Source organism: Opisthocomus hoazin, chromosome 12 (genome assembly GCF_030867145.1).
Source record: "Opisthocomus hoazin isolate bOpiHoa1 chromosome 12, bOpiHoa1.hap1, whole genome shotgun sequence".
In the NCBI taxonomy this organism is placed as follows: Eukaryota; Metazoa; Chordata; class Aves; order Opisthocomiformes; family Opisthocomidae; genus Opisthocomus; species Opisthocomus hoazin.
The window spans coordinates 2061223-2086538 of NC_134425.1; the positions used below are offsets into that span (position 1 = coordinate 2061223).

At 58.1% G+C, this 25316-nt stretch overlaps 1 protein-coding gene across 1 annotated transcript; it reads left to right on the top strand.

Moving 5' to 3' along the window:
- Positions 1-3643: 3643 nt before the first annotated feature.
- On the top strand, positions 3644-24222 carry ZNF469 (zinc finger protein 469). The gene is made up of 2 exons (XM_075434139.1): positions 3644-3707; positions 10541-24222. Exon 2 carries the CDS (start codon positions 10719-10721, stop codon positions 23505-23507), a length of 12789 nt encoding a protein of 4262 aa, XP_075290254.1. The 5' UTR covers positions 3644-3707; positions 10541-10718; the 3' UTR covers positions 23508-24222.
- The last annotated feature ends 1094 nt before the right edge of the window (positions 24223-25316 follow it).

A 25316-nucleotide genomic window follows, 5' to 3' on the forward strand; every position in this document is an offset into this window, starting at 1 on the left:
ACACCCAACTCCTCCGACTGCCCAGCCGGGGAATTACGGGATTTGCTTTGCCAGGTCACCCTGATCCATCCTGTCCCTTTTCACGCAGACATCGGATTGGGGTGACCTCCAGCCGGGGCTGAGCCCTATCCCGTGGCTTCTCCTCTCCTCACAGAATCACAGAATCACAGAATGGTAGGGGTTGGAAGGGACCTCTGTGGGTCATCTAGTCCAACCCCCCTGCCGAAGCAGGGTCACCTACAGCAAGCTGCACAGGACCTTGTCCAGGCGGGGCTGGAATATCTCCAGAGAAGGAGACTCCACAACCTCCCTGGGCAGCCTGTTCCAGTGCTCCGTCACCCTCAGAGGGAAGAAGTTCCTCCTCACGTTCAGACGGAACTTCCTGTGCCTCAGTTTGTGCCCATTGCCCCTTGTCCTGTCACTGGGCACCACTGGAAAGAGTCTGGCCCCATCCTCCTGACACCCACCCTGCAGATATTTGTAGGCATTTATAAGGTCCCCTCGCAGCCTTCTCTTCTTCAGGCTGAACAAGCCCAGCTCCCTCAGCCTCTCCTCGTAGTGGAGATGCTCCAGTCCCCTCACCATCCTTGGAGCCCTCCGCTGGACTCTCTCCAGTAGCTCTTCATCCTTCTTGAACTGGGGAGCCCAGAACTGGACACAGGACTCCAGATGAGGCCTCACCAGGGCAGTGTAGAGGGGGAGGAGAACCTCCCTTGTCCTGCTGGCCACACTCTTCTTGATGCACCCCAGGATCCCATTGGCTTTCTTGGCAGCCAGGGCACACTGCTGGCTCATGGTTAACCTGTCGTCCACCAGGACACCCAGGTCCCTCTCCGCAGAGCTGCTCTCCAGCAGGTCCACCCCAAGCCTGTACTGGTGCATGAGGTTGTTCCTCCCCAGGTGCAGGACCCTGCACTTGCCCTTGTTGAACCTCATCAGGTTCCTCTCTGCCCAGCTTTCCAGCCTATCCAGGTCACGCTGAATGGCAGCACAGCCTGCTGGTGTATCTACCACACCTCCCAGTTTGGTGTCATCAGCAAACTTGCTGAGGGTACACTCTAACTCTTCATCCAGGTCGTTGATGAAGAAGTTAAACAAGACTGGGCCCAGTACTGACCCCTGAGGGACACCACTTGTCACCAGCCTCCAACTAGACTCAGCGCCGCTGATGACAACCCTCTGAGTTCTGCCATTCAGCCAGTTCTCTATCCACTTCACCGACCACCCCAGCCAGCTCCTCTCGGCCGTCTCCCGTGGGGCATCCCCTGTGCCAGACGCGCAGCCTCCTCCGCCAGCGCCGCCGGGTCGGGCGGTGCCAAGATTGGGGAGGGACCCCGGGCGCGGGGCCGAGACGCCAGCTTGCGACACCCCCACATCTCGAGGGGTGCCCAGGGAGCTGCCAGGCTCGGCTGTGCCCGCCCAGGGACCTGCCCTCCTCCGCTGTTTTGCATCATAAGCCGAGGGAGAATGAAGACTGCAAAATCCGGATCCTGAGCGAAAGCTGGATTCTCACCAGGCTGGAAATTCAAAGCTGTTCGGATCCAGAAAATCAATTTTGGATCATCGTGAGCAAGAAACGAACTTTCTGAATGACCTTCCAACTTCTCCTTGGGCCAGAAAAATCTGCTGGAAACAACCTCTTGCCCCGACACAGCCAGACCAGACCATCCAGGACCACCCCCAGCATCTTTCCCAGCCCCTCTTACAAGGTCCTTTTCGAGCTGTCGGCACCGGGGCTCAGCTCCTTCCCGCTGTGGTTTCTGCCCAAGGGATGCCCCAGCCTCCTCCCAGCCGTTCTCAGAAAGAGCCTCTGTCCGTCCCCAAATCACAGAATCACAGAATGTTCGGGGTTGGAAGGGACCTCTGTGGGCCATCTAGTCCAACCCTCCTTCCGAAGCAGGGTCACCTACAGCAGGCTGTAGAGGACCTTGTCCAGGCGGGTCTGGAATATCTCCAGAGAAGGAGACTCCACAACCTCCCTGGGCAGCCTGGGCCAGGGCTCCATCACCCTCAGAGGGAAGAAGTTCTTCCTCGGGTTCAGCTGGAGCTTCCTCTGCTTCAGTTTGTGCCCGTTGCCCCTTGTCCTGTCGCTGGGCACCACTGGAAAGAGCTTGGCCCCATCCTCCTGACACCCACCCAAAGCTGCCCCCTTGGTCCTGAGCAGTGCCCGGGCGTGGGGCCAGCCCTGGTCCCCATCCCAGCTTCCCTCCTTGGGGACGAGCAGGGACCAGGGCTGGCAAGGGAGGTGTCACATCCCTCCTGGTGAGATGCTCCCTCCCGCTCCATCGTGCCCCGACAGGAACCAGACCCTCCGTCCTGCTTTTCTCTTTATTTGACCGGGAAATGGGTTAATGTCGGAACAGGGGTCGAGGTGTCTGGATATGACCCACGTGCTCTCAGGAAGCGGCGACCATAAGTTAACTCCAGGCTGGACCTGGGGCTGGCGGGGAGGTGACAGTGATCCTTTAAAATCCACTGTTTTTCCCAAACTTGGGAAAAAGCACCCTTTTCCCAGCTCACTTCCAAGGTGTAATGTAGGCGAGTGCCGTTTCGGGAGCATGGCCTGATCCGGCGTGGTACGGGATGGAGACGGGTGGGACGTGGGCTGCTCCTCCACCACCTGCCCGCCCACAGCTGGGCATTGCGGGGACCGGCACGTCACCGCCCGGCTGGGCTGGGGACAGCGGGGGGACCTGGGCTCGTCACGGGGTGCGGGGTGCAGGATCAGGCCTGGCTGGCAGCAGGCTGGCAGCTGCCCCGTGGCTGCTTTCAGCACCTGACGATGCCCTGAGTGTGCCCGGGGCTGTGGTCTGGGCTTTGGCTGTCCTCAGTCTCCCCTTCCTCCTCCTCCTCACCCCAGCGAGGCTGTTTCCTGCTACTCGGGGCCGTATCCTGACCACGGTTACAATGAGCCCCTGCAAAACGTGGGGTCTGCAGGACCCCAATGCATGGAGGCGGTGGCTGGGATGCAGAGGACGGAGCTGGGATGCAGGAGCAGGGGAGGAGGGACCCCACCTCCTCCTTCTCCTCCTCCTCCTCCTCCTCCTCCTCCTCCTCCTCCTCCTCACCCCAGCGAGGCTGTTTCCTGCTACTCGGGGCCGTATCCTGACCATGGTTACAATGAGCCCCTGCAAAACGTGGGGTCTGCAGGACCCCAATGCATGGAGGCAGAGGCTGGGATGCAGAGGACGGAGCTGGGATGCAGGAGCAGGGGAGGAGGGACCCCACCTCCTCCTTCTCCTCCTCCTCCTCCTCCTCACCCCAGCGAGGCTGTTTCCTGCTACTCGGGGCCGTATCCTGACCATGGTTACAATGAGCCCCTGCAAAACGTGGGGTCTGCAGGACCCCAATGCATGGAGGCGGAGGCTGGGATGCAGAGGACGGAGCAGGGATGCAGGAGCAGGGGAGGAGGGACCCCACCTCCGTCCGTGCCTCAGTTTCCTCACCCCCACAGCACCCTACAACCACTCACCCAGCCAAAGCTACCCTCCCGCCGGGACCCGGCTGGGGGTGGCCGTGACGGGGCGCTTTGGGGTGAAAACCCCTCCTTTTGGCAGCTGTGCACTCCCCGCGCGCTGCGGCGCCGGCAGCCAAGCCAAACAAAGATTCCTGACATATTTTTCTCTTTCCTTTGCAGCCAAGAAATTCATATTTCATGGGAGGTGGAAGCGAGTCGCGGCAGTAGCTGAGCGGCGGAGGGTGCCAAGGTACGGGCCAGCTGACGGCGCGGGGTCGGATGCTATTTTTGGGAGCCAGGCGCTCTCCTCCTTGTCCCCGACGGGCTCAGGGGATGCCCCCGGCCCCCCCAAGTCCCGGCTGCAGGGATGCTCGGGGACCTCCCCGGCTGCTTTTCTGGTCCTGCAGCAGCCTGGCTGCCAGAGGCAGGGGGTTTAAAGAGGCGCCAGGCTCTGAGAAGGGGCCGGTCCACAAGGATTTTTCACAGCCCTGGCCAGAGCCATGCGGTCAGAGGGGGCTGTTCAGCCCCCTGGATAGGATTGAAATCCTTTAGGCGGTGGTTAAAGGCGCCTTTTTGGGGACAAAAAAGTCACCCCCGCATCTCATGGAGCCGCTGAAAGCCCACAGAGCCGGGGGGGGGGTCACTTTGGGACCCCCACATGCCCCCTGCCCATCTCCCTCCCGCCTCAGCAAAGGGCATTTGTCTGGGTGATGCCACCCAGCTGGCACCTTGATTTTTTTTTCCCCTTCCACCCACTCCCACGCCCGTCCCTGAGCCGCCGTTGCCGAAACCGCAGTGCCTCTGGCCGCGGCACCCACCCAGATAACAGCAGCCCCGTCCCGGTTCGTTGTTTATTCACCTGGTGGGAGCTCACCTGTGCCAAACCCCGACCGAGCCGCAGCCCTGGGACCCCCCACCCCGACCGCAGCCCCTTACACCCGGCCCTGCACGTCTCCCAGCCCCGTCAGAGCTGCTCTGGACCGGGCACCGTACCTACAAACAGCAAGAACAGGCGCTGCCTTGCTGATCCCCGCAGACGATACAAAGAGCAGATAGGCAAGGGGAAGCGTTATCGGGCCTGATTTACGGATGGAGCGCTGAGTCACCGGGATTAACTGACTTACCCAAGGTCACGCAAGGGAGAGGCCGAGCCGAGCGCTGAACCCGGCTCTCCCGAGTCCCCGGCGAGGCCATCCCTCCGCTCCCTTTTTCCTTCCGCCCAGAGCGATGCTCGGCCGAGCCCAGGCAGGGGTTGGGCAGCGGGGCTGATCCTGGCTCTCTGCGGGCGGTGCGGCCATCCCAGCTCTTGCTTTGTGCTTTGCTCTAGCAGCTGGTGGGGTTTTCTTCTTGGTGATGGGGTTTTTTGCTGTTCATGCAACCGTTTTGTTCCCTCGTTGCTCCCTCCAGAGAGGGGTTGAGCCCCGGGGAGATGCTTCACCTGCTGCTGCCCGCGGTGGGGACGTGGTGGTCCCTTCGGTCTTCGTGGTGTGGTCCCCATACGGTGTCCCATGTGCAAAGCTTCAGCATCCTGCTGGTGGGATTCACGGCTCTTCGCTCTTGGGAAGGAGACGCTGTCAGGGCCGGGGGGTTGGACTACATGACCCACAGAGGTCACTTCCAACCCCTGCCATGCTGTGATTCTGTGACACGCGTGCTGGGACAGCCCCGCAGGAATAAGTGCTAAAGGGACGGGGAAGTGCTAAGGTGCTTGGGGAGCACGGGCAGCCCCGGGGGAGCCTCAGCTCTGCCCCTCGGACACGGCTGGCTCTCGGGCTGCGAGGAGCTGAGCCGCTCGGCTCCGGGTGCCAGAGAGCTGGGGCGGTGAATCACAACCTGTCTGGCATGCTGGGGCTCCCGGCAGGATGGGACCTGCCCCGCGGAGCGGCGGGCTGGGCTCCTGCCATCGCTGCTCCGATTGTCCCTTGTGTCCCTGAGCAACACAGAATCACAGAATCACAGAATAGTAGGGGTTGGAAGGGACCTCTGTGGGTCACCCAGCCCAACCCCCTGCCCAAGCAGGGTCACCCACAGCAGGCTGCACAGGACCTTGTCCAGGCGGGGCTGGAATATCTCCAGAGAAGGAGACTCCACAGCCTCCCTGGGCAGCCTGGGCCAGGGCTCCGTCACCCTCAGAGGGAAGAAGTTCTTCCTCGTGTTCAGCTGGAGCTTCCTCTGCTTCAGTTTGTGCCCATTGCCCCTTGTCCTGTCACTGGGCACCACTGGAAAGAGTCTGGCCCCGTCCTCCTGACACCCACCCTTCAGATATTTGTAGGCATTTATAAGGTCCCCTCGCAGCCTTCTCTTCTTCAGGCTGAACAAGCCCAGCTCCTTCAGCCTCTCCTCGGAGGAGAGATGCTCCAGTCCCCTCCTCATCCTTGTAGCCCTCCACCAGACTCTCTAGCCACACAGTATTTGAGGCGGTTATAACGGCAGCTCACAAGCACGGGGCCGTGGGAAGCTGCGGGCAGCCCCGGCGTGGGAAGATGCTCTGGGGCTGGGTGAAGGGGCTGAGCACCCAGCAGGGCACAGGACCACAGGTGGGGAGTGCCCTCCCTGCATCCAGGCAGCCTGTTACTAAAGATCACATGCTATTTTTAAAGCATAACCTTCCTTTGCCCTGTCCTATCCCTTCCCACCTCCTCTTCCAGGAGCTGAAACATAGAAACCCGAGAAGCGGTGCCAGTGGTAACCCAAAGAGGAGCCTGGTCCCGTAGACAGGCTAAGGAGCGGGCTGAGAGCCTGGAAAATCAAAAGATTACATGGTCCCCATATTCCCTTTATTCTGGGTCTTCCATGCTGCAAGGGGTGAGCAATATTTGGGCTGGGTCTGTAAACCCTCGGGTGGTGGATGCAGGCAGCTGCCCGGGGAATATCGCTTTAAATCAGCGCGCCCAGCCCTCCTCCTCGAACGCCCCATGGGGAGCAGCACCCGCCGAGCCTCGCCGAGAGGCCCCAGATTTCTGCGCCGAGCTGCTGCCGAGCTGCTCCCGGGGCTGCCGTGCCACCGTGCCCCATCGCTGGCTCTGCAGGCTGTGATGCACCCTGGCCGTGGCCAGCGGGAGGGACCCCTGCGCGGGGACAGGGGACCCCCGAGCCCCAGTGCAGGGACGAGCATCAGTGTTTTGGGGAACGAAGCCCTAATCTACACCTTGCCCTTGCCCCCATGTGCCGTCTGTCATTTGCATGGGATAAATTCGTGCCCATCTCCTGCTCGGGCTCTGCCACCACTCCCAGGCATCCCGGCACGGCACGCGGATCCCCTTCGTTAGCGGGACTGTCCTGCAAGTTTGCTGATGACACCAAACTGGGAGGAGTGGTGGACACACCAGCAGGCTGTGCTGCCATCCAGCGAGACCTGGACAGGCTGGAGAGTTGGGCAGAGAGGAACCTGATGAGGTTCAACAAGGGCAAGGGCAGGGTCCTGCCCCTGGGGAGGAACAACCCCAGGCACCAGTACAGGCTGGGGCTGACCTGCTGGAGAGCAGCTCTGTGGAGAGGGACTGGGAGTGCTGGGGGACGACAGGGTGACCATGAGCCAGCAGCGTGCCCTGGGTGCCCAGAAGGCCAATGGGATCCTGGGGTGCATCAAGAGGAGTGTGGCCAGCAGGGCGAGGGAGGTTCTCCTCCCCCTCTGCTCTGCCCTGGGGAGGCCCCATCTGGAGTCCTGTGTCCAGTGCTGGGCTCCCCAGTTCAAGAAAGATGAGGAGCTACTGGAGAGAGTCCAGCGGAGGGCTACGAGGATGAGGAGGGGACTGGAGCATCTCTGCTACGAGGAGAGGCTGAGGAAGCTGGGCTTGTTCAGCCTGGAGAAGAGAAGGCTGCGAGGGGACCTTAGAAATGCCTCGAAATATCTGCAGGGTGGGGGTCAGGAGGACGGGGCCAGACTCTTTCCAGTGGTGCCCAGCGACAGGACAAGGGGCAACGGGCACAAACTGAAGCAGAGGAAGCTCCAGCTGAACATGAGGAAGAACTTCTTCCCTCTGAGGGTGACGGAGCCCTGGCCCAGGCTGCCCAGGGAGGCTGTGGAGTCTCCTTCTCTGGAGATATTCCAGCCCCGCCTGGCCGCGGTGCTGTGCAGCCTGCTCTGGGTGACCCTGCTTGGGCAGGGGGCTGGGCTGGGTGACCCACAGAGATCCCTGCCACCCCGACCATTCTGTGATTCTGTGATTCTGTGCCGCTGGCTCCGCTTTGCCCATCTCCATGACTCTGCCATGGACCATGGGGCTCTGGGACCGCGGTGTTTGTTTCTCCTGGCGCTCAGCACCAACGTGCCAGCATACCCCAGCCCTTGCCATGCAAATCCTGCAGCTTTACGAAGACACAAACGAGCCTTTCCTTCCAAAAAAAAAAAACAGAAAAGGGCTCCTTTATGTGGCTGAAAGAGCACAACTGTGATAACGAAGCGAGCGCTGGCCTTGGGTGTTTTATCTTGGCAAGGAGCCTTTGCAAATTTAAACAGCAGCAAACAGGCTTCGCCGTTGCGGCTGGAAGCGGCATCAGGGGCGCGTTGTTTTGCGAGCAAAACCCTTGTGTGCCAAAGGGCCGCGTGTGAGCTTTGGCTGGCGTTGCGGGGTCGGGCGCGATGGGGTCCGGCCGTATCGCCCTGGGATTCATTTCACTTAGCGGGGTGTGAAATTGTGGAGGAATTCGAACCCGAGAAGGGACCCTGGGGAGTCCCCCTGAGCTGCCTTCCCCTCCCTGCTCGCCCCGTCTTTGCGGAAGGAGTGGCGGGGATGCGGCCGTGCCTCTGCTATCTCTATATATGTACAAAATCATATTATTAATGCATGTGTGCCATAGCAGCATCGCCGAGCGCTGGGTGCTTACCCCGCTGCTGCGCGCGTGCAAAGCATCGCGCGGGAACTGCGAGGCGGCCTCTGCACGCTGCGGAGACCCCAGACAGATGCAGAGACCCCAGACAGACGCAGAGACCCCAGACAGATGCAGAGACCCCAGACAGGTGCAGAGACCCCAGACAGACGCAGAGACCCCAGACGGATGCAGAGACCCCAGACAGACGCAGAGACCCCAGACGGACGCAGAGACCCCAGACGGATGCAGAGACCCCAGACAGACGCAGAGACCCCAGACGGACGCAGAGACCCCAGACGGATGCAGAGACCCCAGACAGACGCAGAGACCCCAGACGGACGCAGAGACCCCAGACGGATGCAGAGACCCCAGACGGACGCAGAGACCCCAGACGGACGCAGAGACCCCAGACGGATGCAGAGACCCCAGACGGACGCAGAGACCCCAGACGGACGCAGAGACCCCAGACGGATGCAGAGACCCCAGACAGACGCAGAGACCCCAGACAGATGCAGAGACCCCAGACGGATGCAGAGACCCCAGACGGACGCAGAGACCCCAGACGGATGCAGAGACCCCAGACAGATGCAGAGACCCCAGACGGATGCAGAGACCCCAGACAGACGCAGAGACCCCAGACAGATGCAGAGACCCCAGACGGATGCAGAGACCCCAGACGGACGCAGAGACCCCAGACAGATGCAGAGACCCCAGACAGACGCAGAGACCCCAGACGGATGCAGAGACCCCAGACGGACGCAGAGACCCCAGACGGACGCAGAGACCCCAGACAGATGCAGAGACCCCAGACAGACGCAGAGACCCCAGACGGACGCAGAGACCCCAGACAGAAGCAGAGACCCCAGATGGATGCAGAGACCCCAGACGGATGCAGAGACCCCAGACAGACGCAGAGACCCCAGACGGACACAGAGACCCCAGACAGACGCAGAGACCCCAGACAGATGCAGAGACCCCAGACAGACGCAGAGACCCCAGACAGACGCAGAGACCCCAGACGGATGCAGAGACCCCAGACAGACGCAGAGACCCCAGACAGACGCAGAGACCCCAGACAGATGCAAGAGACCCCAGACGGACGCAGAGACCCCAGACGGACACAGAGGCCCCAGACAGACGCAGAGACCCCAGACAGACGCAGAGACCCCAGACGGATGCAAGAGACCCCAGACAGACGCAGAGACCCCAGACGGATGCAGAGACCCCAAACGGATGCAGAGACCGCAGACAGACGCAGAGACCCCAGACAGGTGCAGAGACCCTAGACAGACACAGAGACCCCAGACGGATGCAGAGACCCCAGACAGATGCAGAGACCCCAGACAGACGCAGAGACCCCAGACGGATGCAGAGACCCCAGACGGATGCAGGTCATTCCCCATTTCTGGCAGAAATTCTCATTTTCTGCTCAGATTGCTGCTGGCCATGGACGGCGAGGCTGCGTGACACGAGCGGACCCAGAGTGGGGCTGGGGAGCTGTAGGAATCACACCCAGGAGAAGACAAATGAGCTGAATTTCACGCCTGCAGCCAGGTCGCCCCTTCCCCACCTCCCAGCAGCATCGTGCCTTTGCTGCCTGCAGCAGACACTAAAGAGGTTTTTCTAGTGAGGGAGGAGAAAGAAACCTTTTCTTTTTCCCATGGACTTTTTAAAAGAGGCTCTTTAAAACACGGGTTTACTCTTCTGGGTGTCTGGGGCTAAAATTCTGGCTCAAGTCCTTGATCCGGGGGTTTCGGAGCAATAGTTTGGCGGAGGGGCAGCGAGGTCGAAGGGATGGGCTGGGGGGGGAAATCATGGTGGAGCAAAAGCCTTTTGCTGCGCACCCCGACCTCATCGTCCCTCTGGCCACGGGAGCCGGGACACGGGGACGTGGGGACACGGGGACATGGGGAGATGGGAGTCCTTCCCCGGCCGCCTCTCCCAGCCCAGCCCGACAGCCCTTCCCGCTAAGCCGTAGGTGGAGCTCTTCTGTCATCTTTTTCTGCTGATGTTGCTGAGCAGTGCCCAGAAATAGCTTCCCTGGGAGGAAAAAAGTGCCTCCCTCAGCAGCTTTTGCCAAAGGTGAAATGCTCCGAGCATCCTCTCGGAGAGCCCAAGCTGGAGGGCTTCGCCTCGGGGCTGCCCAGGGGGGTTGCGTTGCCCCTTCCTCCGGCCCCCTCCCCACCACAGCACCAAGAAAAGGGGCCCGAACATCTCCCCTACCTCTCTCCCCGGCTGACGGCCGCCCTTTCTCTCTTTTCTCCTCTCCAGGTCCGAAACGATGCGGCAGAGCCCCACCGGCGCTGGGGACCCCCGGCCCCGGGGAGCTGCTGCCCCTCTCGCCGCCCCGGTGCCCATCAGCGGAGGACCATGCCCATGACGGAGGGACAGCAGCTCGCAGCGGGACGGGACGACGGGGCTTTCTAGCCTTTCCCCCCACCTCGGTATCATGACTGGAGAGACCCAGCATGCTTACACCATCGGCGATACTGAGGCCGGCCCCAAAGACCCCGACAAGGACTTTGGCTTTGAAGGCTGCGGGGAGAAGGATGGGAGGGCGCTGGGCGGGGAGGGCACATCCCCCTTCCCCGGCCCCAAGGACAAGGAGCCCCACAGCCAGCGGGAAGCCGTGATCCGGCCCCAGCAAGCGGGAAAGATCGACTTCAAATCCCTCCACCGCAAACCCAAGTTTGGCAACGACGGCGCCTGGGGAGAGGTCAAGGGCAGCCCCCAGTCCCCCCCGGGGAAGGGTCGAGCCCGCGAGCGCAACCGGCGCTCGGGGAAGGGCGAGCGGGGCCACCATCAGCTTTACCGGCTCAGCATCACCGGCGCCCGGCCGAACCCCACCATCGGCATCGCCTACCCCCAGCAGAAGGTGACCCCCCCGAAGAAGCCGGACGCAAACTGCAGCCCCGTGGGAGGCAGCTACCGCTTCCACGTGCCCAGCATCCCCCAGCGCGAGGCCGAGCTCCGGCAAGAAGACCTCAGCTTCGGCCGCTGCTTCCCTGATGCCGCCGCCGGCCGTACCTCTGCCAACTATACCTCACAGCCCGCTCCCCCCCACGGCCCCAAAGGGCAGCCCCCCACCGCCGGCATCCCCCTCAAGAGCCCCGGCACCAATGGGCAGCTACATTATTTAGAGTTTCAGGCGAACGGGGCTAACTCCTGGCCTTCCCCAGAGAAGAGCTTTGCCGGTGCTAGCTACGGGATCTCGGTGCAGAAGCCCAGCTCTTTCCCCGAGGGTGGCAAAGCCGGTGCCCACGGTCTGGGGGCTTTGCCGTGCCAGTACCCCTTCCAGCTGCTGCACGACTCGGGGAAGGAGCCGTACCGCAGCGATGCGGGGAGCCAGGAGTACCTGGACGTGGGGCTCGCCGCCGGCCAGCTGGCTCACGGCACCTTCGCCTTCCACTCGTCCTCCAGAGAGTGGCAAGAGGAGGCGGCGAGCGGCGGCTCCTACGAGAGCGTGTCCCCCGAGGGCAGGCTCTACGGCTTGCCCGCGCCGCCGCCGCCATTCCTGCACCCGCCGCCGCCGGCCCCGCACCGCGGCCCGCTGCCGTGCTGCAAGGGGAGGAGCGAGCATCCCGCCGACCCCAATGGTGCTCTCTCGTCGTCTGGTGCTATCGACCAAAACCCAAGCACTTTCCAAGAAAACCAAGCTGTTTTTCCGTCTAGTTTACACTCGCCTAGTATGCCAAAGCCAGTCGGTCAGAGGCAAGCCTCAGCGAAAGACAGTGTCCCCGGCCCACGGCTGCTGGTCCAGAGCAGCCCCCTGAGAAGGAACATGCCACCAAACTCTCTCTCCCAAGTGCACTTTCAGAGCAAAGCCTATTGCAGTTCCCCCGCGGGCGGCACCAGCGCAGGATCCGTGCCTTTCGAGACAAGCATTCCCACTACAGCACCCACCCACCCCAGGCTTGTGCAAGCTTGGGAAGGTGCCACTAAGGCGTTTTCTCCCATGGACCAGAATTCAGCACCTTATTCAAACCCTGTTGGAAACCAGTTCTCATTCGAGTGCCAGTCTGGCCCCGAGCAGAGGCAGCAAAGGCAGAAAAGTGCCAGGATGCCTTGGCAGCAAATACACCTCACTTCTGCAATGCCCGGTCAAAACAGGCTAGAGCTGTCGAGACAGATCAGCAGCCAGAAGCTCGCCTTCCCCCTGAGCACCTCAGAGTGGCAGGGCAGTGGGAAAGCCCAGAAGGGGCCCCCCGTAAGTAGCTCCCCGGGGTATCAGGGCAAAAAGCTCTTGTCGGGAGAGAGCCTCGGGGTCCAGAGGGGAGACCCCAACTCGACGGGCGCTTTCTCTTTCGAGAGTGGGAAGGAGCCGGGGTCTCCCGCCTGCGATTCGAGAAGCAAAGCCCTCTTCTATAGCATGGGACAAGCAGGTCCTCCTCCCTCAAGAAGCTCGTCAGGCTCAGCGCTGGTCCTGCCGCCATCAGCCTTGGTGGCTGCCTCCCCTTGCGAGTCCCCGCTGCCGTCCCCTGTCCCCAACCACACCTGCGGCAGCACCTGCTCGTCGCTCTCCCCCATGTCCAGCAGCCCGCTCAACCCCAGCTTCGAAGATAGCCAGATGTCCGGAGCACTGACCCCCTCTCCCTTCTTCCAGCACCCCTGCCATCCCAAGGACGGCAATAAAACCTTCCACCCCTCCGAAGTCCTGAGCTCCAACTCGCTTCATTACCACCCCCCGGACTCCGTCAAGTCCTTCCACTTTCCTCCTGATGCCCTGAAAGATGACAACCTCCTGAAATGCGCCCCGGCAAGCCCGTTCCACAAACCCAGCATGGAGGTGGCCAAAGGATGCTCGGATGGGCTGGATGGGGAGCAGCCTCCGCCGCCGTACTCCTCCCACCACTTGCTGGCCAGCTCGCTGAGCAGCGCCAGCCTGGATCAGCTGGACGTGCTCCTGACCTGCAAGCAGTGCGACCAGAACTACAGCAACCTCTCCTCCTTCCTGCAGCACCGCCAGTTCTGCGCCTCCCATCCTGCTCCTCAGGGAGAGGGCAAGGATGCTCCCCGGGCAGCCGAGGGGCGGAAAGCACTCCCCCCGGAGCCCCCCAAGCCCCCCAGCCTGGGGCTGTCTCCGGACCCCCAGGCACATTTGTTGGCATTAAACAAGAGCGATGACTTCATGCTGGATGGGGAAAACAAAAGCGAGGGCAAGGAAGATGCTCTGAAGGGCGGCCTCTTCAACAGCCTCACCACCGGCTCCCTGCCTCTCACCGCCTCGGACCTGGACATCGACGACGCCAAGCTGGACAGCCTGATCACCGAAGCTCTCAATGGCCTGGGGTACCAGTCGGATAACCCGGAGATCGACAGCAGCTTCATAGACGTGTTTGGCGATGAGGAGCTGACGGGCATGAAGGCGGCTGGCGGTGGGATGTCCCACAAGGCGAAGGAAGCCCTGGCCTCAGAGAGCAAATCAAAGCAGGCAGCAGTGGAGGAGAAGGCAGTGGGCCAGCCCAAGGCCAGCTGCTTTTATGAGGACAGCCACCCGGGCAGGGAGCAGGAGAAGAGAAGAGCAGGAAAGCAGCACCTTCACAAGGGGAGAGCGGCACGGAGGTTGGCAGCTCAGGAGCCGGATCCCGGGGCAACGGGCGCAGAGAGGATGGCCAGGCTGCGGGCAGGCAGGAAGAACAGTGTCCCACCAGCCACCACCTCCTCCAAGTCCACCTCCAGCCAAAAGCACCCCAGGAAGCTCAGCCAGGAGCCTCCGACAAAGAGCGAGGTGGCACCGGGCATTGCCACCAAGAGCTCCAAGCCACCTCGGTTCTCCATGAAGGACATGAAGAAGCGGAAGCCCCGAAGTGGGACGTGGAGCAAGGAGCTCATTCACAAGATTGTGCAGCAGAAGAACAAGCTCCACAAGCTGCAGGTGAAGAGCAGCAAGCAGGCACAGTTCCCCCAGGTCACCGAGAGCCTGGTGCCAGCTGCCAAGGAGGGCAGGTTTCGGGAGTACGACTACGTTTCGGACTCAGATGATGATGGGGCAGAGTGTAGCAAGGTCCGGGGGAGGAAGAAGCAAGGCACAGGGTTCATCGGGAGGACCAAGTACAACTTTAGCAAGAAACGTCCAGGAAGAAGTGAGAGAGCCAAAGAGAAAGACCCAGCCTGGAGCTACAGCCAGAAAAGGAACAGTCAGAGAAGGGAGGCACAGGAGCATAGGGGGGTCCTGAGCCAGGAGGATGGTGAGAAAGAGGATTGTGCTGCTAGAGTCCGAAGACGGACCAGCCAGTCGTCTACCGACAGCAACCACAGCGGTAGTGTGCCCAGCGAGACGGGCACCAGCCCACCCCACGCTGATGGGGCTGGCTCAGGCAACGAGAAGGGAGGCACGCAGAGGAAGAGGCGCCCGGTGAGCCCGGCACACGCGCCAAGGACCCCTCTCAGCCTTCCCAAGGACAAGACCCCAAAGAAGAGCCAGAAGAGCAAAGAGGACTTTCCGAGGGGAAGCAGGCGGTTTGGCTCAGCCAAACCTTTGCTAGCAGGCTCCAAGACCCGTCCAAGTACTGAACCAGATGTTGCTGCGACAGACTGTGCAAAGGAGGAGCCGTTACCGCAGCCCCAGGAACGGCAGCTGCCCAGCACGGCATCCTCGAGCACGAGCCCCATCGGGCTCTCCAGTAAGGAGGGGTCGGAAGAGCCTAAAGGAGCAGCAAAGCACATGGGTGAGGCAGGAGAGCCCAACCTGGAGGCTCAGGACTCACCTGAGCTGGCCATGGTCAACCAAAGGCATCAGTTTGCCCCTTTCACGGGCAACTCGCTAAAGTACCATGCAGAAGACGTAATTGCTCCATCCCACAGCGGTAACGAAGCTAGTCCTGGCAATGTGAGTGCCGCGTACTCGGAAGCGGGCGTCAAATGCTTGAAGGCACATGGGCTCTGTGATGGTCAGAAGGACTATCCCACACCAGTTACCCCGTACGGAGGGGATGCAGTGGGGATGATGCTCACTGCCAAGGCACCCGATCCATACGTCAGCAGTAACAATGCATTTTTCGATCCCAAAGGCCTTCCTGGTCACTACGATGACAACCTCTTCTCAAAGCCCCCAGCCTTGGGCTCCTCGCACATGGATGACATGTACTTATGCCAGGATGACATCAACGCCAGCTCTTTCGAGCAGAAGCACGCCAGCATCTCCCCTTATGCCACAGAAATGCCGCAGGGCAAGGTCTCCTCCCCTCTCAGCTTCGATTCCTCTTCGATATTTGGAGAGCTTCCCGTCACCGAGTTCGATCCGCCGCTGTACGAGAGCATTTCTGCAAGCAAGGAGGGTTATGTGGCAGCGTTTACCTGTCCTGGCAATCCCTCCAGCAAGCCACTGCCATTCGAGCAATCGTATCCACCATTCATGCCGGAAAAAGACTGGTCCCTCATGGAGGAGGTGGCTCCGATGCTGCCAGAAGACATGTCGCAGTTCCACAGCCTTTCAGTGGAGAAGCCACTAGCCAAGAAATTCCCCAAGGAAGGACCTGTCCCCACCAGCCAACTCTCCCTGCCACTGCCAGACAGGATAACAGATTATAACGTGACTTTTATGAACAACATATCAGATGACGAGCTGGAGATCAAGCGATTAGTCACAGAGCTGGAAAGTCAACTGCAAACCAGCAAGCTGGATAATGAGGCATCCATCACCCTTCAGAAACCTGAGCAACATGTTGCTCCCCATCTGCAAGGACAGGCGGCCGAGCAGTTCCCACCACTGCCAGTCGAGCAAGAGACGGGCCAGGAGAAAGGGCTGTTTCTGGGAGATGAGTTGGGCAGTTCCCTCTGCGTTGGGGAGAGGCTGGAGGGCGAGAAGCTGGCTGTCGCAAGTGCCCACAGGGACTATGAGAGACCCAGAGAGCCCTGGCCCTGCCCAGTGGAGCTGGGCTCGCTGGAGGCAGGGATGTGCACACCAGCTCCGCTCACCACGGACCGTTTCTGCTCCAAAGACAGCAGTGAGCAGCTCCGGGGAACTGCGGTTGCTGAGGAAAGTGACCCTGGAAAGATGGAAAATGGGTCTTCCTCCAAAAGTCTACCTGGCTCATGCACACCAGATCAAACAGAGGCTCCCGTCTACACAGAACCAGTGACAAAAAGCCCTCCTGTTGTCACCGACTCCATGTTCCCCACGACCGTGAAGGCAGCTGAAGCAGCCAAAGATCCCCTGCCACCCCTGCCACGCCAGCGTGGTGCCGAGAGCTTCCCTGTGCCAGGGGAAGCAGATAAAAGCTTCACTGATGCTGCAGACCTGGAGAAGTTTGATGCCCGTTTTCCAAACCGTAAACCTGAATTCGGCTTTCAACAGGGACCCACCCCACCTTCGGATCTTGCCTTTTCACCTCACATCAAAGAGGTCCCAGATACAGAAGAAAGACCCTTAAGCAATCCTGAGTCACCAAAAACTGCCCAAAGTACCGTGGACTTCAAAGGGGATGGTGGTGGGTCTGTGTTAATGGAAGAAATGGAGGAGAGGAAGAGCTCCACCACCTACCCAGCCTCTGGGCCCAGCGAGAAAACCCACAAGCAAAAAGTGCTGCTGTTCGATATGCTGAGTCTGCCCAAGGAGAGCGACTGCAGCTCCCAGAAGACGTTGACATCCCAGGAGACAGCTGCCAACCCTCTGCAGCAGCTCCAGCTCTTCGTTGCCCGAACGGTGAAGAGCAACGAAGAGGAGTTGATGATGCCGTGCTTCCCCATGCTGCTTGCTCCCAGCCACCCCTCTGCCACCACCCATGTCCAGCCAGAGCACAAAGAAGAGAGCGGTGGTGCCTTGGAAGGGGAAAATCGGACATACTGCCCTGCCCAAGGGGAGGGGACTGTCCCTGTTGGAGGCAACACAGAAAATATTGCTGCTCCAACGAAGGAGGCTGTGCTTTTCTCCAGCAGACGCGAGCAGCTGGAGTCATTCGGCGCGATGGGCTCTCACCGTGCAAACCAATCCAGGTTTGCAAAGCCGGAGCTGCAAAACAATGTGAGGGAGCTGCAGCACTTAGCAAATGAGCACGCGGAGCCGAACGACATTAATATCTGTGCAGATGGTGTTTCCCAAGAGCATGATGACCTCTCATCACTCAAAAGCACAGCAGTGACCCCACTGACAGGGCAAGGAAAGAAAGCTGATCAGCTCGTGGAAGAGCAGGAGCAAGATAAAAACAAAGCGACCTTGGCATTTAAAAAACATGAGCAATCCCATTTAAGCCGTGGTTTGCTCAAGAAAGAAGCGCTGGGCAGCGCAGCAGCAGAGAGGCTGGAAAGGAATCAGGTGGGGCAGGGGGCACAGCCCCCGCGCAGTGCTCCCACGAGTCCCACCAGCCTCTCCAGTCCCTCCAAGGAAGAGCTCCAGCAGGATCACCACTTGATGCCAGAGACAAAAGCTGGCACAGTCAGTGCAAAGGTTCCCGGAGAAGGAAATGGCAAGAAGTCCCTCAGTGGCGGTCATTACACGGGCGAATCTCCAGCCAGCCTGCCCTTGCCACCCAATTTTTCTCACCCCAAATGCTTGCAAAGCGGTGGGACTGAGGGAGGAGAGGTCCCCAGCTTCGGCACTCAGCTCTCAGATGAGAAGAAATACGGTGCATCCCTGCTTAATGCATCAAGTTCATTCGTCATGAAGAGTTGTCCTCCTGAGGCCAACAGCCATCACGTCCATCACTCCACCATGAGCCCAGTAGAGCAGGGGACGTGGAAAAGGGCACCCACCTTTCCCCCCTCACTGCATCACTGCGGGGCTGCGCCGACGGAGGCAGTCGGGGATGGTGACCATCACCTCCCTGATGGCGTTTTGGGTGACTACGGAGCACCTGAAAGAGAAGGGATGACGAGACCCTATGCTCTGCTGCATGCTGATGGTCTGGTGAGCTCTGCCTTGGAGGTGGATGGTCCCCAGAAACTGCACGGGAAGGACTGCTCTCTTCCCTGCTCACCACCTTTCAACCAAAAGAATGTTGGCAAAGAGGTACCGAAAAGCGCTGGTGCTGTCCTGTCAAGTTCTCATTTTAAAGAAAACCAAACGTGCACCATCACAGACATGGTCATTAACTCCATTCCTCCAGAAACCCAAGATTACCCAACCCAGCCCACAACAGATCTTCTGCCGGTCATCAGAGAAAGAAAGGTAAACCTGAATCAAGAGAACAAGCTTGAAAGTTGCTCTGATGATGGACATAAGCATCAAAGTGAACCAGAGGCTTTGTCTGATGGTTTTGTTCTTCAGCAGGTGCCAGCTGCTGTCAGCAGAGGTCTTACAAGGATCGGAAACCTTGGTCCTGATGAATTAAATGTCAACGAGTTTTCAGAGACAGCAGAAGTGAGACTTGGTCTTTCCAAAACAACAGAGAGTGGAGGAAAGAGTTTAAAAGGGGAGAAACCCAAAACCCACGGGGCTGGAGAAGCCGAGAGTTGTGTGTTAAACGGTACAGGCCAAGGAGAGGGCAACATGCATAACAGTACTCCAAACCCTTCCCAGAATGAACTTCACAAAGAAAAGAAGTCAAACGGGCTCCCAGTGACCTGTGACATTTGTTCAGCCACTTTCCGGTCCAAGCCTGGCCTGACCAGGCACAAAGCTGTCAAGCACCAGGTGAAGAACAGTAGCGTACCACAGCCTAGCAAGATTCCTAGGTCTCCTGTGCTTCCTGCAGACAAGACATTGAAAGCAGCCCAAAAGGTACCCAGGAGGAGCCTGAAGACTTCAGTCAAAGAGAAAACCTGCAGCTCACAGATGCCAGCCACCAATGTTGACCACATCCCCGAGAAAATATGCCCAGACCTGGAGAAAGAACCCAGCACCCAGATGCAAGAAGTGGTCAGCAGAGTGCTCAGCGACCTCAGCGTGATCTCCTTTGAGATGTCCCAGGAGCTGCAATGCACTCGTGTTCTGCAGAGGGAGATGAAGGCAAAGGGACCACACTCTGAGACAAGGGGAGCAGGTGACGCGGTGGCTGGGAAGCTGGACCTGGGACGGCAAGCCAGGAAGGGAGAAAAGGGCAAAAGGAGCCAAAGCAAAGATCCTGGAGAGGTGAACAGCAATTCTGAAAAGAAGCTAAACAGGAAAGTGAGACGAAGGAAAGCGAAGATATTTCCCAGCAGAAATGAACTCAGTGGTCCATGTGAGCTGGAGAAGGCGGCAAGTCCTCCCCCTGCTGTCCTCAGCTCCAGTCTGCCTAGGATCATGGAGGGCTTGTGTGAGCCAGGTGGCTGCATCTCCCCAGAGGAACAAGATAGGTACAACTCAACCCAGCACTCTCAAAAAGCTAAACAGTCCCCTTGTGCAGCTGAGCTCGGAGAGGACCCGAGTGACAGGATGGCGCCTTCAAAGGAGATGGTCAGCAAGGAGTCAGTAATGGGCACAGTCGCCTGTCCCGGGGAGGTGGAAGATCTGCATGGAGTGGAAGACACACAGGCTTGCAAAAAATGGTCTAGCGGGTTTGCGAAGCAAGTGGAGAAGGGATTGGGCAAGGTAAGCAAAGAGCAACATCATGGTGCTGATGGCACAGAGGAGATGGATGCTGAGACAGGAGACAGTCCTGCAGGAGGCAGCGGCGCTGGGAATCAGAGTGGTGCCCCACAGGGTCCCACAGCTCCTGCTGAAGAAGGTCTGCTACTGGAGATGTGTGATTCAGAAACAACCCAAAAGGCCCCCGGGCAAGGCGCTCTGCAGACCGCGCCAGGGACCAGCCCTCCTCCTGCAGAGCCAAAGAGCTGGGCAAAGGCAGACGTGCCACCAGACAGAGAGCACTACATGGAAAGCACAGCTGTCTCGGACCTCCAGAGCTTGTTTGATGATGACTCCACATTCTCCCAGCTGTTCCCCCGGGACGACCAGTTTGTTCGGAGAAAGTGCACGCGGGTGTATGGGAAGCGCAGCAAGAAACCCAAGCCCATCACCGAGGCAAACCTCCAGCCAGTGGGTGCCAACGACCTCTTCACGATCCGATTAGCTTCTGACCTCAGCGAAACCAGCTCTTTCTGCGTCACCAGAGAGGACCCTTGCGAATATGAAACCATCTCTGTTGACGATGCCTTAATGCTAAACATGTGTCACAGCAGCAAGGCGAAAAACGAAGGTGCTGCTCCCAGTGGATCTAAAAGCATTGTGCCGAGGTTGGACTGTGAGAAGCCCGACCAAGTGAAGGAGGACATTGACTTGGAAGACAACATGCTAACCTTCTTGTGCCAAAACAGCCAAGTGGACAACGTCCCCGGCTTGAACATCTGGGGGCCTCTGGAGAAGGAGGGAGAGAGCCTCTCTGCTGAGGACATGTTTGAGCCTCTGATGGACCTTGAGGATGAGCACGCACTCCGAGAAGTGAGCTCCGAGCCTCCTGACCTGGCAGAGGAGCCCTATGACAGCAAGGCTAACGAAGATTCTGACTCTCCCGAATTTCATACCATCGACATCGAGATGCTGAATGCAAAGCTGAAAATGAGAGACATGTGCTTGTTTGGCCCTTGTGAAGATCTTCCTGGCCATGGAGAGGACAATGCTGTGAGTTTCAAGCCGAAGCCAGGCCAGCACAGCAAGCGCAGAAGTAAGCTAGAAGATGGGAAGCTGGGGAAAAACCGCAGTGAGATAACCATCAAGGCCAAAGACAAGCAGTACAAATGCAAAGTCTGCTTCCAGTGGTTCCTGACGTTAGGAGAGCTGGACTTCCACAAGCTCTCCCACAACCCTTCCCCTCCGCCTACCTGCTACATGTGTGTCCAGCGCAAATTCAGCTCCCGGGAGCAGCTGAGGGACCATCTGAAGGAGAAGCATGCCAAAAACAAAGCCGGTCTGTGGGCTTGCGGGATGTGCCTGAAGGAGATCTCCGACGTCTGGATGTACAACGAGCATCTCCGGGAGCACGCCACCCAGTTTGCTCGCAAGGGGCAAGCGCAGAAGTCCGTGATGGGCCTGCCAGCCTGCTTCGGTGAGGACAACGCTGCTGTCACCCACTTCCTCAACACCATCATGTATCGGAAGCCCAGTAGGTCCTCCCGGCACGCCGACCCCAGCAGCAAGCATGCAGTTTGCAGAGAAAGCAAGAGCCCCAGGGAGCTGCCCCTTGAGCAGGAGGCCAAGATGATGAAAGACCCCTTGGAAAGCAACTTCAAGGTGAAGCCACCTGCACCCAGCTCCTCTAAAGCATCCGCCAGTCCGTCTCCAGAGCGCATGGCAAAAAGCGAAGGCACCCCAAAATCTGTCCCCATGCACCCAGACTGCAAGGATCCTTCCAGGGACTGTCATCACTGTGGCAAACAGTTTCCCAAACCCTTCAAGCTCCAGCGGCACTTGGTTGTGCACAGTTTACAGAAGATTTATTTGTGCCACAAGTGTCCGATGTTCTACCAGGAGACCAAAGAGCTTCGAAACCACCTCAGCCAGGAGCACGGGATAGTGGAGGAGCAGGAGATCAAGCACACCACCCTGTACGCCTGCGAGCTCTGTGCAGACGTCATGCACGTTATCAAGAAGTCCTTCATCTGCAGCATGTGCAACTACACCTTCTCCAAGAAAGAGCAGTACGACCGGCACATGGAGAAGCACCTGGTGGGAAGCAACAAGACTTTCAAATTCAGAGGGGTCATGAGGCCTGGCGTTGCCTCCAGAGAGGGCAGGGAGAAGGTGCAAGAGGACAGCTCTCTCCGGGAGGGCATGCCACCGAGCAAGAAGAGGAAGGTTTCTCACCATGGCAGGTCACTCCTGCGCAGCTCGCCGGTCCGCCTGGACCACAGTAGTGACCTTCAGCTGGTAGAAGCTGCAAGCCCCAGCCTGCAGGTGCCCACTGTCTCCTTCCCTACAGCACGTGGTGACGCAGGAGCACCTCTGCCCCAACCCTCCGTGAAAACAGAAGACCTTGTGGGTGACTTCTCTGACCTCCTGGCAGAGATGGAGAAATCCCAGTTTGACACCCTGCCTCCACCACCCTGCCTCTCCCCGTCTTTGCCACAGGCCGCAGCAAGCAGTCCAGAGCTCAGCCATATCACTGCCCTGTCTATCGAGGAGCTGGAGAAAGGAGCGTTTGATGGGAAACCACTTCCCTTCTTGGACTCACCCGAGTTTACCATTGACCTTGCTGGGCTGGCTTGTAACCAGGCCACAGACCAAAAACTCTCTCCTCCACACTTGACCGAGAAACGTGGCTACGCCGATGGCCATAAAAGAACAAGCGCAGGCAACAAAGACGAATATATAGCGGGTGTCCTGGAAAATCCCAGTGCAGCCACCGACGCTGTGGATGGGATCCCTTTTCTCCAGCTTGCCAAGAAAGTCTCAGAGCTTCCTTCCTCGCAGGCTGAGTCTCCACCAGTCAAGGAGACCCACAGGTGGGGCAACCCCAGTGCCAGCGACGCCTCTTCTTGGGAAGGTGCACATAAGACCACGTCTCCAGAGGCTGCCCACCACCCCCTGCCCCTGAAGGACAAGATGGCATCACCCACACTGAACAGGGCTGCCAAAGATTCAGCCCTGCAGAAGAAGACTGCGGGTGTCCAGGCTGGCAGTGAGGCACCTCCCAGTACAGGTAGCCCCGGCAGCAGCACCGAGGAGGGTCAGCATCCCATCTCGGGGAAGGAGAAAGTCATGCCCGAGGCTAAGGACAGCAGCGCTAACACCAAGGACCAAGGCAGCAGCCCAAGCAAATCCATTGGCCACCAGGCCAGAGGCGAGGCGGCCACCAACGCCGTGAGACACGGCCACGTGGAGCCAAGCAAAGCCTGCGGCAAGCTTCACCCCAAGAGGCGGAAAGAGCACAAGTCCTTGAGCCACCGGAGCAGCTCCGGCTCCCGGGAGAACATGGAGGGAGATGGAAAAAAGAAAAAAACCCGTACTCCATGCCCAGGGAGGAGCGAGAGCGTCGGTGAGCTCAAGCGCACGGGCTGGAGCAACGCCGAAGCATCTGCCCTCTCCCCCGGGAGGAGGGAGCCGCACTGCAACAAGCTGGCGCCCAAGCCCAAGGCGGGCACCCAGCTGAAGAAGATGGTCCTGGACACTTACAACCAGAAGAAGGGGGAGCTCCGTCACGCCAACGGGGACGTGAAACGCAGGAAGGCCATTCTGGGGAAGAGCCTCCACCAAGTGTTGGCCAAGGGGCCGGCACCGTCCCCGTGCGGCTCCTTGCACGGCCCGCGCGCTGCCCGGGGTGCCAAGCCGGCCGGCTCGGCCAGCTACCGCACCGCCGAGTCCCAGAACAACCTGCTCAGCCAACTCTTTGGGCAAAAATTAACTAGCTTTAAAATTCCTTTAAGAAGAGATACTTCAGAGTAATTTATGGAAGTGACTTAGGGTGATCCTCAGCTGCTTTCATGGGGTTTGCAAGGGAAAAATTATCAAAGCATTAAATTCGTTTGTGCAGCGTGATTTCTCTGTCTAGCTGAAATGAACTTGCACTGCAGCCTCTGTGAAATAGTTTGCTTTGTGTCTACTAATCTACTTTAATTCACCTGATTTATCATGCAAATGCTAGAACTTTGATGTTGCTGATGATTTTCATGAACTGAAATTGTAATCGCTTTGGGCAGGCTGAATCGTCAAGAGCAATCGCTTTATTGCAGAAGTGCTGAGGTTATGAGGATACTTGCAAATCTCAGACCCTTTGGAGACTGTGTCTGTGTTATCTTTGTACAAAGTACTTGAAGAGATGAACTTCATTCCATAGACGTCTTATTCAGAAGGTGCAGTACACTGTAGAAAGCAAATTTTTTTTTTTGAAGATTTTGCACAAATAATCCCATACAATTCACTTAATTGGGAACTGGCCTGAGAGATGATACAATTTAAAAAAAAAAAAAAATATTAAATTAAGAATCAAGCGTCCTACATTTTGACAGCCATCCCTATGAATTTTGTTTCTACGTCGTCTGGAGAATAACGAACCGGCTCCGGGGCTGCCGGGGCTGTCGGAGCCCCTCGGAGGATGCTGCCGCTCTTTGACCACTGTAGACGATGGACCCGGAGGAGAGCCGCCACCGCGAGCAAACTGCACCTTGACACTTGTGACAAACTCTGATTTTTTAGGGTTTTTTTTGTGTGTGTGTGCGTGCGTGCGTGTGTGTTTTCTTTTTGTCTGGGGGGGGAGGGAGGGGGGAATTTGCGCAACAAGAAAACTGTGCCAACTTACCGCAGCGAACCGGTACTGGCCGAGTGCCCTCAACGGTATCACTTCTAGACTATCTTACTGTATCGAGCTAGTGGCTATATAGGTATCCGCTTTTTACTATGCAGTTACTGGTGCTATTCTTCTTTTGTAATGTGAATACAGACTTCCTTGATTGAAAAATTAAAAGGGAACCGTTAGGAAGTAGCCGTTACCTGTAAAAGAAAAGGAAGCAGGAAAGAGGAAAAAAAAAAAAAAAAAAAAAATTAAAAATCCAACTTGAGGGGAAAAAAAAAAAATCCTGTATGCTGGTACTCCGTAGTGTCGAGAAGGTTACGTCACGTTCCATGAGCACGTTCTACAAGCGAACTTTTGAACCGGAAAGAAATCTCAGGTGCAAACGAGGACATGAAAGATAATTAAAAATACTATTGAAATGCTCCCAAGTCAAGGAGGTGAAGTAATGCACTGATGTGATATGAACAGTCAGAGTACTTTGCGTCTGTCCTGCAATCATTATTTTTTGTTTTGTTTTAGATTGAAAAGGAAAAAAAAAAGAGGCTTTATTCTGTTAATATGTATCTTTACAATTCTTTGTATTGTATAAAAATATTGTAGGTAATTTACCTTGGGTGCAATGTGTTCTGTCAAAAGTTTTTATTTTGATATTTTGTCAGAGAAGCAGAGAGAGAGCAGGAAACGCCGTTTTATGATGTTGTATGTGTGCTTTTGAAGTGCCTCTTTAATATTGTTAAATAAAATATGAGATGAAAATATGGGGCGGTACTGTAAAATCATACATGATTAATCTTTTCAAATATATTCCGATATTTTCACAGAAATTCCCTGTCTGCGTGGTGTTTCTGCGTGATCCTCCCTGGCTGTGTCCCGTACCCCGCAGTCCCTGTGGTCCGCTCCTCCCGCGCACACCTCTAACCAAACGATGACGTTCCTAATGGAGAGTTGGATGCTCTGTGCCT

Excerpts from the sequence above, each read along its gene's own strand:
- ZNF469 (XM_075434139.1), top strand. The coding sequence starts at position 10,719 with ATGACTGGAGAGACCCAGCATGCTTACACCATCGGCGATACTGAGGCC.